The following is a 14,014-nucleotide window of genomic DNA, read 5'->3' as shown; positions in this document are numbered from 1 at the left end:
TGGGAGGCCAAAACATCCACATTGATCCAGTTCAAATGTCCGTTTTTTATTTGATATATCCTTGGTATAAGTTTTTGTCATGCTAGACAGGTAAAACAGACTTGGAAGGTCTGTCTTGTTCTCTATGCCAAATATCTATGCTTAATTTTTTCAGTTTTTCTGACTTGAGCCTTGAAAAACTACAGTGTGGCCAAAACCTTACCATAATATGCTAGCAATCACTCTAACTGTGACTAAAATTATAAAACAACACTTTCCAGTGACTCAGGTCAAGTTGATGACATTCTGTTTCTTGCATACAGTGAAATGTGTCCAAGACGTTAACACTAACAAAACTTTCACATGTGCAGATTCCACAGCAGAAAAGATAAAACACTTTGTTGGGATCCAGATGAGAACTGGGCTAAAAGGGCAATGAAAGCAATAGATGCAGGAAAGACAATGAAACCTACCATAGGAACCACTCTGTGCAGAACAAGTTCATCCACCCGCATCCCAACTACATCAATCAAAACACCAGGACCAGAGACTAAAACCAGCACAGGTACAGTAACATGAAAAGTGACCACATTTAAAGGTACAAGAACAGAAGAACAAATGATCAATCAACCAGCTCCAGACATTCTTTACATGCTAATGTGGTATACTGGAAGTCGATTGTCAATTTAAGTTCATGTAGTTGTTAAAAAATTAATGTTGTTTACATATTTATTCATCTGGTTTATAGCTTAAGAAAAGTAATTCGTTTTCAGTATGTTGCGAAGCAAGTATTATTGCTCTTGTATGACATATCGCTTATTGCTCCCTGAACTCTCTGTAAGTCGCTTTTGATAAAAGCGTCTGCTAAATGACTAAATGTAAATGTAAAATGTAAATGTACAGGACCGGGTGGTGCTGACAACATGATCTGTGAAGTTTAGCTGATCATCGATTACCACTCCCAGGTTTCTGGCTGTTCTGGAAGGTGTGATGGTCGATGAGCCTAGTTGAATGGAGAGGTTGTTATGAACATAGGGATGTCATGTATACGGAAAAGAGCAACGGTCCAAGCACTGAGCCCTGAGGCACCCCTGTGTTGAGATGTTGGGACTCAGAGACCTCACCTCTCCAGGATACTCTAAATGACCTTCCTGAGAGTTAAGACTTGAACCATTGTAGCACCATTCCAGAGACACCTATAGCCTTGAGGGTCGACAGTAGGATGTGGTGGTTAACGGTGTCAAAGGCAGCAGATAGATCCAGTAGGATGAGTACAGATGACTTGTTTAACTCTTAGGTGCAAGAAACGTATCTTAATTTATTTATTAGATTTAAAGGAGTGACAAGGTCAAATGATTAGGATAGGGTTCCAGAGCTTTGTCAAAGTAATGAGTTGAGATAATGAAACCATAGTAGTCTAAGGGTGCGACTGTGTGAATGGACTGTAAATCTTAATATGTCATGGTTTTGTTGTGTCATCGTTTGCCACAAGACTCCTAACATCAATAAAACACACAATGGACAGTGATGAATCACAGGGGTAGCAGTGACACACCACAGGTTGCCAAAGTAACCAAATAAATCCATGGCAGGCAAAACATGATTTGCTAAACTTGGCAATATTTGTTAACCACATACAATCACCTGAAAAATATTATAAGGGACCTTTGTATTGCAGGATTGCAAAGGAAAGCATATATATCCTAACAATTAGGCAATTATATTATAGAAATATCTGTACAATTACATATTGTTATTATTATATTATGTAATATTGTAGCCTACATTATTATTTAATAATATATTATTATGTATAATGAATATAATTTAAAAAAAAAACACAAATAGAGTCACATTCATTAAATTGCACTGTAAAAGTCTCTGATTTTTATTAAAGGTAAAAAACAGTCAATATACCAAACATCTTGTTAATCATATGATTTTTATGAATAAAAGCAATGCTATATATTTTAATACTAAACATAAATCTAAACGTGAAACATTGCCTATGTGTAATGACATAAAGGGATAATATATGAGAAAATGTTTAAAAATAAAGATTAATTTTGTTGCCTCACGTATTTAAAGACATCTGGCCTTGAATTTCAGATCCAAATATTATCACTTTCATGTGAATTTCATTTGATGCTATACATTTTACGGCTGTATAAATGTCCTCTACCTACATATTAGTTATGTCCAGCACTAACATGAAACTAATTCAAGAACCTCGAAAACAAGAATAGATAACAAAACTGTTAAACTGCAACAGTTGAGATGGAACAAGATTGTGGCAGTAAAAAAGGATCTATTTTCTCCCACCGCCGCATAAGAAACGCATACAGTGCAGTGGAGGTTGTGAATGCGGAATGATATAGCACGGGACTACACCCAGGCGCTCTCTCAGTTCGTCGGCTTTCTTTCCTGCCCGAGCTGAGATTTCATACAAGCCCACGAACAGGACAGCACAAGAGACGCCAGAACCCTCCATCCGCACAACACTCGCAAGATATTTAGCACTTGTAGCGTTAAATCCAGTCGAGTGGGTGTAGTACCTTCTATATAACCTTTCAAATAACAGAAAAATGTCTTGGCAAAGCTACGTGGATAACCTGATGGCCGATGGCAGCTGCCAGGATTCCGCCATTGTTGGCTACACGGACGCCAAATACGTTTGGGCATCTACAGAGGGTGGTACTTTTAGCGGTATAACGGTAAGAATATTTAAATTCGCTGTGGTTATATCGTTAGCACTTCATTGTACTTTTATTTGGCGGGTCATTTTTGTTTTGAGGCGAGTGGACAGATTGGGGTGTTAGCAAGCTAGTCAGGTTTAGCACGCGTGCACGGGGAGCCGGTCTCGTGTCTAGCGCGAGTTAACCGTTTAAATCGTGTTACAGTGTATATTACAATGACATTTGTTTTAACGTTGTTATTTTTCGTAAGCCTGCAACAAAGTTAATTAACAAAAAGAAAATTATTTCAAGCGACGAACGAGGTAAAGTAAGCGTTCCTGTTGAATGGATTGAGGCCCAGACTAAAGCACAGGGCTGTGGCCACGGCCTTTACACTTCAAGATTCGTATCACAATGAACCACATTATTCCTATGTAACCAATATGTAAAAAGTAAAACCTTTACAGACGAATACAAGTAACGCGTACCCCTTTCGATTTAGAAGACTTAAATAGGAATTTCATAGTTCTTGCTCTGATTAAATCACACGTTTCCTTTTGCATTATTCAGCGATATCGATTTCTGCCATACATATGCATTGTGCATTGCATTGTTGTATTCAGTGTATTTTTATGCTTAGAGGAGATCGTCCTGTACATTGGACGAATCCCTGACTTCTTATTAAAAAAGAGCTGACTCGGTCTGATCTGTCTTGTGATAAGCTGCAGGCAGTCTTAGGCCATGAGATGAGGAAGTTCAGACAGTGGCGCTTGTGCTTCAAGTTTTTCCCTACAGGAACACAAAGATGGCGTCCTGTCGCCTCTGAATACTCAATCTTTTCCCCATCTTACTATTAGGACTCGGAGCTTCTGAATGTTTTGAGCTTAAAATATAATCGTGTCAGTATTGCAAGAATGAAACATTTGCTTAAATATATGTATTTAAAATACAGTACAACTTAACCAGATAGGCTCTGCTTATGCTAGAAATAAAAGAATAGATAAAACAAGAAATGTCCCATGGTAAAAAGTTTGATGAGAATAACGGTGTGGTTCCTAGAAAGCATTTTCATAAGTCGCATATTGTTGCACACTGTTGCAGTTATTGATGCCAAACCTTATTGGTTGAAATCATTTTTCATACTTTTTCAGCCTGATGAAATCGATGTCATCATTGGCAAAGACCGAGAGGGCTTCTTTACCAGTGGGATGACTCTAGGGAAAAAGAAGTGTTCTGTGATCAGAGACAGCCTTCACATGGAAGGGGACTGGACAATGGACATCAGGACAAAGAGTCATAATGGAGAGCCGACGTACAATGTTTCCATAGGCAGAGCTGGCAAAGGTAAACGGCATGTATTTGCGAATAACTACAGCCAAACCGGTATGATCAGTCAAATTTCAATAGCAACGTGTAATTTGCCTACAGATATTTTATGCACACCCCAGTCAAGCACTTTTTTATTGAATATTGACATTTTATTAGGTTTGTGTGCCTGCTAGGTTTATCTCAGGGCAAACCGTGGGAAAAGTACCTTTTGTACATTTGCGTTTTTCTTTTGTATACAAGCTTGCATGCCAGAAAATGCAATGAAGCATTAGAAGGGACTTGCGGCATTCATATTCTTCAAATTTCCCCCAACTAAATTAGATGAAAATTATTCTGTATTCTAAGATGTGCCCACTCATACAGTCTACCTTTGTGGTCCTCTTTCTGAATGGAAGGATAAACAGATGGGAAAGGTATAGTTTTAAGCCGGTACAATCTCTCCCCATCCCTCCTTTTCTGTAAGAATACCGAAAGGCTTTCAGTGCTGTGCATGTGGGATTTTCTTGATCTAACCATTTCCATAAACCAAGATTTCCCTTCACAAAATAAGCGAAAATAAGCGAAGCTGGCAATTGTTTGGTTACACAAACACCCCACCACACCCTATTATCTCTAGTGAAGAGTATGCTTAACCGTCAGGTTGCAACTTGAATCAAGTAGGCAATAATTGGTAGTGATATCCCAGCTGGAATAAGTTTTCCCCAAACAGCTTTTGGTAAGTTTAAAGATCTCCTAGTCAAAAAATATATGTTGGTAAATGTAAAATCATAAAGTTTTTTTTTTTACAATGTATTCTGTCTCCCAGGCATCATGGCATAGCATATCAAGTGTCCATAGCATATTTCAAAGGGATTTAGGGTGTGTGAGGAGGTGGGTCCTTTGGAATGTGGCAGCGTTAAATTCCCCTTCCTATTTCCTCTTTCCTGTACACTAAAATATGTCACTACACGGCTCAAGCAACAAGCTTCAGACTACCTAGTCAAATACTTTGATTCACTTTCCTCGACTTAGTTGTTTTTAATGGTAAAAGGCATGTGCATGCAGACACTTCTAAGTGCAACTGTATAACTCTTTCTCCTATGTTTCATGATTGTTCCTTTTTTCCTTACCACCACACATCTCAACTTTCCCCTTTTTCTATTTCTTCTCTTTCAGTCTTGGTTCTTGTAATGGGCAAAGAAGGGGTCCATGGAGGTGGATTGAATAAGAAGGCATACTCAATGGCAAAATACTTGAGGGATTCAGGGTTCTAATGTAATTAAGCTTGTTTAGTTTCACTTGAGGGACAGAAAGAAGAAAGAAGTTTGCTGTTAAGCTTTCTCCTTCAAGCAGTTAAAGTCTTGAAAAAATTTAATAGCAATCAAGGGAAGAATGGTGATAATATCCTATAATGTCCCCGTGTCATCGGGGGGAAAGACTTTTTTCTTTTCAGTTTTGTTCATTTGTCGTCTTTTTTCTTTCCTTATGTACTCCAGTATTGGTTTTAGTCATGGGAAAGGAAGGTACCCACGGAGGATCGCTCAACAAGAAAGCATTTGGCATGGCTGAATACCTGAGGAAAGTTGGATACTAAAGCAGCCCCTTCCCATCCATCCACACAGCAGCTCACTTTAATACACCACAGCACCCTCCACCCCTCATCCTTACTCCCACCCCATCCCCTTTGTCAGCTTGACAACACTACCAGAAAAAGTTAGATACATTGTTGTCTCTCTCCAAATCTGTTAATTTTTTATAGAGAGGTTTTTCTTTTGTTTAATTGTCCTTGTTCTTTATTTTTTCCATGTTTTGACCTCTTTATTGTGCCACAGTAAATCAAGCATGTTGATTTTATTAAAAAAAAACACTACTTGTACATACCGTAAACTTAAAATGAAGAATTTTTACAGATTGGACAACTTCGGATTTGTATAAATTCGCCACTATATGAAGTCACTACATTGTCCAATTTTTCCTTAGGCACTGCTAATGAACCAGCTTAAGATAGATTGTTGCCTCTCAAGTGCTTTGTGCCCTTGCTGAGCTCTCATGGTCTTCCTTGTGAACAGCATGTCCTCCAGGATGGAAAACGTGCATGCATATCTTTTAGGTCAATATCATTTTTTTCCAATAACTAACTACACCATCTTATCTCAGCCTTCAGAATGAATTTAACTAGACACTGTTATTTCTTTTTATTTTATTTTGATCCCAAATTGCATTAGTAACCACCTTAGCCCCTGACCTTGTGAACTGCACCACCACCCTTGGCCCAGCTACTCCTAAACCCTATACCTTATGTATGACTACCTTATATCAAATGCTTTTGCTGTTGTATTTGGGTGTGGTCTTGTAAGTCATTGGTCTAATGTTGGAATTTTTTTAGTGTGATGGCAGATCAGCATTTACAAGGTTTGGGTTAAGTTGTTCCCCAAGAGCCTCTGCATCCCGGACTCTGTATGGACATTCCATCGCTACAATAGCTCAGGCACTTATAATTGTTGTTTGCCAGCTCCTGTAAAATGTTTTCTTTTTATTTGTTAGGTTTTTTTAAGTGAAGTGTTGCCATCCCAATGTAACTCTTTGGTTTTGTCCATTTCACTTTGGTTTCTCCAATGGGACCAATTTTTTGTTGCATCCGAAGGGATTAACAGAATTGCTCCAAACTGTTGTTGTGAAGGATGACTGCTAGCTTCATCTGTTGCTGACTTTATAACACTAAATTTTCAACACCAAGTACACAATGTAACACCAAGCTCATTTCTATTAAACACTATTAACGGCTTAACAGTTTGAAATAAAGTAAATCTATGTAATCTACCTGAGAATTTCTCTCATGAATGTCTTGAATAGATGAAATGGCAGTCTTATTGTTAACGTCAGTCACCTCAAAATTCTTAAACACTTGACTTTTAATCTGTTGCTTTCAAGAATGAAATCATTTGGAAGTCATTGCCTTGTAAACTACAAAACTGCAATTAATCAAACTGTCATAGCACGGTACAAACGCTTCATTAAATAGACAAAAAAAAGATACTGAAGTATACTGTGTACACTAACTTTTCTGGGATATGGTGGTATTAGTTGGATAAAAGACCACTAGTCAAAGTCGGTTGTATTGTGGAAACTTGTTAAAAAAAATAAAGCTGTGTATCCTGTGCCATAATGTAGATCTGATCTGTTGCTATTGTGAGATGGATTTTAACTGCTGCCTTGTTGAGGAGTCAATTCTTCAATGGCACCTTTGGGATTTTTGGCATACATTCAAACTCCAGGGCTTGTGGAAAATGTACAGATTAAAGAGAAACATCAAATTATGTCCAATTTTCTCCCTTCTTTCTTGCTTCCACCAGCTGATATTCAACTCGTTTTGCGTGGAAAGAAACACATGCCATGATTTAATCACCTTGTTTACAGACGGATCAAATAAACCTATTCCAACCAGAATTAACGAATTTGTTCAAGTGTTTGTGTTTAAGCACCTTTTATATCACTTTGTAGAAAAGTGGACAGTCGAGATAATGTAGGACATTGTAGGTGGTACAAGAGCAATGTTTGCTCAATATTTACTGTAAAGTGTGTACAGATGAATATTTATTTAAAGTATTTGTTATGGTAGGCCAAAAGATGTCGCTATAATCACACCAACTTGATTCTATCGAGTTGTTAATGCAGTTAAAATGCTGTGCACTGTTCGGTGAGAAGAGAAACTAAAAACAAAGGCTGTGAAATATAATAAAAATGGTTACTGAAAAATAAATGTGAAAATAACAGAGAACTTTTTTAAAAGTCGATACGTTCATTTGTTGATATTAGTAATATATATTTATATTTTTTAGTACAAATCTGTCTATAAACTTATATACACATCCTTATTAAAATAGTGTCCAATTCTCTTTTGCATCTAACCAGACGATATGCGTTCACAATTTCTTTTTCTAGGTTGCTTAACAGGTGTCTCAGATTTGCCGGTCGACGTGCACTAATTGTTCTCATAAGATCCTTTACATTTCAGGCAATTGAAATCACCCGGGTTTTTTGCGACACACTAGTGTGGTGCGTATGCAAAACCTTCTAATCGAATGGCGCTCAAAGACACGCAAACCCTGACGTGTTTACTTTTTATCTGGTCTAATTTAATCGAAGTAAGTAGTCGTGTGGCATTTAATGAGGGAAGAAGAACCCATTCAGTGGGCTCTTTTAACAAACATGCACGAGTGATTGAGTCATATGATCGTGAGGATAGCGAAGCAAAATCTGGAGCGCAAATTGGGCGTCTCATTCTTGGGCAAAACCGAAGTCCAAATGATAAAGGTGACGGCGATCGGCCCTGCAACGACAAGAGCGCATCTCGATCAGATGATGAAGGTAATTTCTATGATTATTTTAAAGTCCCAATTCAAATTTACTGAATAAAAGCTCATTATGGCTATTTAAGGTCTGTTTTTTTTAATTACTTAATTGTTTGTTAAAAAACTATTAATAATATAATTGAGTTGCACACACTATAATGGGCTTCACCAATAAATGAGTAGTCAAAATGATTTTGCTTTTAAAGGGGTAGTTCACCCGAAAATGAAACTATTTGATCATTCTCATGACCCTCATGTCATTTCAAATATGTATCACTTTCTTCTTCAGAACACAAATTAAGATATTTTAAAAAACGTCAACATTTGCCCCCATTGACTTTTTTTATGTGGACACAAAACCACAGAGATGTTTCTTAAAATATATAAATAGGTTTTAAACCATGCACATGAAGGTAAATAAAATAGATTTTTATTTTGGAGTAAATCATCCCTTTAAGTTCAACATGCCTCACTCAAAACAAGTGACTGGATTCCATTTCTTTCTGTGATCCATTCTTTTATGAGCTTTGGACAGTGTTTAATAATAACTTTAATATCTTGTTGAAACCCATCACACAGCTTTTTGGACGAGATTTGCAACTGCATTTTGTTCATGCTCCTAAAAAGTTAGTTCCTCTGTTGACCAATAAATCTACATTTAGCTCATATAATGGTTCTTGGGAGGTTAGCTCAGAACATTGGTCCCTATGGTGATTATAAAAAATTACATTGTCTCATTTACCTCTATTGTACTGTCTGACCAAAGGCTGGGTGAATCTGCAACCACTTTGGGGGCAGGTCTATGGTCAGAACACCCTGTATACGCCAGCAGTAGAAGAGCTACTTGGAATGAAACCCAAGGTTGATTGTGTTGGCGATTTGATGAAACTGACAATTCATGGCAGAAATGCTTCCTTTGGCTCCAACTTTCTCATTGACCGAGGTTTGCTTCTCCATTGATATAATTAGGTGATTAGGCTTTAGACTTTGGGTTTGCTTTCCAAATGTTGTTTTTCTTTCCATGTCTAGGAAGCATTTCACCGCTTCCATTATCACAGTTACCTTCAGAATGTGGCCATACACTGCTAAGAACATGGAGGGACTTTGTTTTCGTCATACCTTATGATGGATGTTACGTGTCACAGGAGGTGTGTGCCTTTTCAATTTAAATGAAATATAGCCTACATGTTATCCCATCTTACCTCAACCTTCTGTCTTTAGAGAAACATGTACATTCTTCCCTTGCTTTGGTGGGGATTGCCTATAAGAATGTCTTGTTCTTCCTCGACCTTAGCTCAAAGTAGCCCACATGTGTCTTGTTACAATAACGGTATGATTGTGAAGCTACAGAGGGATGCAACTGTTAATCTGAGGGTCAAAGGTAACAAACAGGCCCACATTTGTCCAATGTTAAACATCACAGATCTAAATTGTGTTTGGTGAAATTCTCTTTGAACTTTCAGTGATGAATGAATGGCATCCTCTAACGAAAGCATCAGCTAAATGTGGATACAGCTTGGTGTCACATCCAGATGGCATAGTCATCCATGTCCCATATATGCCATGCACAGAGGCAAAGGTATGTCAGATTCATGTTTTTTACTTGGATTACACTTCTGTTCAAACGTTTAGGATCACTTTTTCTAAATGCTTTTCACAATAGTGAAAATGTGTGATCTGAAGATGTGTCTGAAGGTGTGAAATTGCCAGCATATTACAAATTTAATGTCATTACATTTATTACACAATTATTATTTAAAACTTTTTATTGGAAATGGGTGACTTAAACTAAATGATGAAAAATCAGCCAAGAAAAGTTCAGAATAGTTGGAAACTTCATCAATACTGCAACATCCCAGCATACCTCAATTTGATAGACAAAATTTCAAGACTACATGTTTGCAAATTTAAAGCAAACGTTGACTACTAGGAAAATGCTGATATATATGACAGTCTATGAAAACCCAACTAAAGCCTTTTTTTTTTTTTACTGTTTTCTACATAAAATCTTCCTACATCATGTAATGAACACTCTGATGAACATATCTTGATCACCTAATTTTGAATGAATAAGGTCATATAAAATATTGAAATTATAACGAAGTTAATGATTTAAATCAAAGTTTGATGATTATCTTATAATTTTGGGACTTAAACCTGGATTTCACAGACTGTTATTTTAAAATGTCACTCTAAACTTTTGATCAGTAGTGTTGTCAATTTACTTAAACGTATTTACCTTTTTCTGTTTTCGGTCATAGGATGGGATGTTCAGCCTCACCATGGCAAAGGAGAAAGAGTTTAATCTGTCCTGTCCAGCTTTGTCACTTAGTCTTCCGATAACTGAGTCCGATCATCCATCTAAAAATGATACTTCTATTTCCAGTTCTCTTGTTTCATCAACGCTCTCTCCAATCATCATCACTAGTGTTGAAACCACTAAGCCAACAGAGAGTCAAACAACCTCCACAAGTTCAACCATGCAGAAATTGTTTCCGGCTCCCCTCCCGTATCACATCCCTGGGCACCCATATTTTCAACCAGTTTCCCCCTTTCACCTTTTTCTGCTTTTTCATCCAAATGTTCCTCCAACAGTTGCTCCTCAGGTTGTTGTTACCCCATTGCCTATTACCCAAGGGCCACAAACACCCGTTTACCCCAAACCCTATGACCCAAAACCACCTCAAACTTGGTACCCTAATCCCAATTTGGTTCCTGCCCCTGATCCCACTCGAAGTTTACTCATTCTGCCTCCAAGAGAATCTTTGTTGCCACCAACTGAGGTTCCTAAAACCTCTCTTAATCCCTTGGTTTATTTGCTAAAACCTAAATGTTTTACTCTTCAAGATAAAACCACTCATGGGAAACCTCCTGTGCCTGTGTATCCTCCTGGCAAATTGGTGTATCCTTTCTATTCTGAAAAACCTGGATTTGACACCACCTCGGTGGCCTTGGGTCAAGTTCCCCAATGGCTTTATACCTCCCAAACCCGACAAAGACCTGATGATCCCCTGCAATTGAAACCCTCTGAGCAACATGCTTCACCTAAACCCGAGTTGGCACCGCCCACACCTGCCCCTACAAGGAAGGTGGAACCACTTCAACTCCTTCACTTCCCGTGGTACAAACCCTTCCCCCGGTACAAACCCTTCCCACAACAACATTTAGAGATGCCATCAGTTCCTACAAAAGTCCCCCATGGTACTGAAGCATTCCCTCCATATCCACAACCCTCCATGCATCCAGACTACTCCGATACTAAGGGTCCTCCTCTAAGCATGCACTTTGATTTGTCCAATGCACTTTCTTTTCACTGTCCAACTTTTTGCCCTGGACCCCCTTCAATATCCTACCACCATCACAACTACCACCATTTTGGTCATCCTTTTCCTGTGCCTTATCTGGGCTCTTCTCGTCATGCTAAATTAACAGAAGAGATTCAGTCCTCTCCCGCTCAGCCTCCTGGTACTAACCCGTTTCCCTTTATTCAGGGCATGGGTTATAATTATAGCCCATATTCTTCAAACGTTGAAGCTTTACCATCAGCGACGCAATATGTGGCACCTACTGAAAGTCCTGTCATCAAGACTACCCGTGCTCCTGAAAGTGAGCCTTTGATAAGACCGACTAAATGTCCGTATATTTTTAGAACATTGGCATCAAATTTGGTCTCTTTTCAGTCTGCAGTGAAACCTGCAAATATTCCTCATTTTGTACACCCTTGGCCTACCAAGCCGATTTCTAGATCTTCACAAAATGCGCCAATTGCGGAGTCTGTTGCCCATTCAGTTCAAAGCCCAAAACTTACCCTTTACCAGGCTGAGATGCAGCATTATATTTCCCAATGGAGACAACACATGCCAACGTTTGCCGCTCCACACAGTGCTGGACCATTTTCACAGAGCCAGCATGAAGTTTCTTTAAAACCCACAACATCCCCAGTTGATGACAACAGCTTGTCTAACAATTACTGGTATCAAGCTGCTTCATATCCAAGGCCCCCCACGTCTGATGCACCTGCAGAAATCTCAAAGCAAGCGTCTGTAAATAATGATCATAATTCACTGCAGTCAACCACACCATCTCAACCCAAGCAAACTCAAGATGTGGACCCGCTCATCCAGCTGAATGTTCATCCCTCAATGCAGATTCGTGACTCTGTACCAGTGCACACTCAGGTGAATGAGCCTCAAAACGGAGAACCTTCAGTTCCTATTTTTAGAGACCCAGAACCATTTAGCAGCTACTGGGTTCCTGCTGTTCTGTCAAACCAGAAAACTGTGCATTCTACCCATTACCCAGATGGTAAGTCGTCACATTCTCTTACTGTACTGTAAAATGATACATTGTAACCACTGTTGATGGTTTTTCTTTAAGGTTCTTTGAGGGGTCCACTCCGGTTTGTCCTAAAGCACATGGAAAGAATGAAGCAGCGCTAAATAATAAATGTATATAAGTGAACAGAACTGTTATTGACGTTTTTTAAAGAATGCCCATTTGTTTTAAAAAGTAAGGAATCTTAAGAATGTAAGCATTCTTATTTTTAACTTTGTATTGTACAACAAACACACATTTGATCAGCTGTTTTTTCCTCAATTAATTGTCTTGCCTACATTTAATAGTTTGAGTTAAAGGCAGATATGCTTATCTTTTTGTTGTATGAATTGGCAGATTATCCTGTGGTGTGAGGGGATAAGCGTGAATAAATCTGCTAAGAAAAATGTCAGAGCCACACAAATCTCTAACTGTAAATGTTAAATTTCAAGGATCAGAAATTCTGTGTGGCCAGGACTCCGAGGGCAAATGTGCGAACACGGTTTCAATTTATTCTTTTAGTGTGTGGTGTGCTGTCTTGGTCACGTCATTGTACTCCACACACTATAGGAATTAAACCGTTAAATTGATTATTTGTGATCGCCATGTTTGTGGTCTCACATTTTGAAAATTTAATAAGCAAATCTTTTAGTGTAGGCCAGACTTAAGCACATCACAACAGTGTCAATATGCTTATTCCTTCCAGTGTTGCTTCAGCTTCATTACTGGTTTTTATAAACCTACATTTTGATGTATAGACCGTTTCATTGGATGCAGGTGCCTGGCCCAAAGTAACTTTCGGTCTGTGTTTGGTTATAACAATTTATTTTATTTTGATTTAATATTTTGTGTTATTACTTCTATAGTGGAGTTTTGGTTCCTTGCCACCGTTGCCATTGGCTTACTCACTGGGAGACTGTTGATTTAGTTTAATCCATAAATATAAACAACTTGCGTTTAACAACACACATGCACGTTAACATATTTTAACAAATATATTCATTCCGCACGTTTTGTTATTGCAAATTGTTCTGATATATTGTAATTTTATATGAAGTAATTTTAGGCTCCCAGTCCTGATAACAATATTTAAAATAATATACTTAAATTAATCATACCTTGAATAATTTACAGTTTCTGACAATCCACTGATATCAGTGTAAATTGCATAGCGCACTGGTATTAATGTGCAATAATACCATGTATCTGAATACCGTATATTCTCTTGAATTCTTCCCCTTGTATTATTTTTGTAAAAAAATTTATGATGTATGTAAAGCTCTTTGCAACAATGAAAATTGTGAAAAGCGCTATATAAATAAAATAAAATTGAATTGTGTATTAATTGTTTTAATTTAAATTAAAACAACTCAACAGTTATTGATT

The 14,014-nt window shown here is 37.9% G+C and overlaps 2 protein-coding genes across 3 annotated transcripts; both read left to right on the top strand.

Annotated features, from left to right (window-relative positions):
* Nucleotides 1-2,358: 2,358 nt before the first annotated feature.
* pfn2a (profilin 2a) lies at nt 2,359-5,827 on the top strand. Of its 2 annotated transcripts, none has more exons than XM_057334102.1 (3): nt 2,359-2,693; nt 3,806-3,998; nt 5,139-5,452. In XM_057334102.1, exons 1-3 carry the CDS (start codon nt 2,565-2,567, stop codon nt 5,234-5,236), a joined length of 420 nt encoding a protein of 139 aa, XP_057190085.1. In that variant the 5' UTR covers nt 2,359-2,564; the 3' UTR covers nt 5,237-5,452. The 2 variants fall into 2 exon arrangements, with proteins under 2 accessions (XP_057190085.1, XP_057190084.1); XM_057334101.1 differs by lacking the exon at nt 5,139-5,452 and adding an exon at nt 5,459-5,827 and having other exon boundaries at nt 2,369-2,693.
* A 1,694-nt stretch (nt 5,828-7,521) lies between these two features.
* On the top strand, nt 7,522-13,961 carry LOC130554441 (titin-like). The gene is made up of 7 exons (XM_057334100.1): nt 7,522-8,330; nt 9,081-9,257; nt 9,344-9,462; nt 9,536-9,695; nt 9,778-9,893; nt 10,576-12,619; nt 12,692-13,961. Exons 1-7 carry the CDS (start codon nt 8,045-8,047, stop codon nt 12,751-12,753), a joined length of 2,964 nt encoding a protein of 987 aa, XP_057190083.1. The 5' UTR covers nt 7,522-8,044; the 3' UTR covers nt 12,754-13,961.
* The last annotated feature ends 53 nt before the right edge of the window (nt 13,962-14,014 follow it).

This window comes from Triplophysa rosa, linkage group LG5 (genome assembly GCF_024868665.1).
Source record: "Triplophysa rosa linkage group LG5, Trosa_1v2, whole genome shotgun sequence".
In the NCBI taxonomy this organism is placed as follows: domain Eukaryota; kingdom Metazoa; phylum Chordata; class Actinopteri; order Cypriniformes; family Nemacheilidae; genus Triplophysa; species Triplophysa rosa.
The sequence above is the reverse complement of the archived record's forward strand: the minus strand, read 5'-3'. Positions and strand labels throughout refer to the sequence as shown.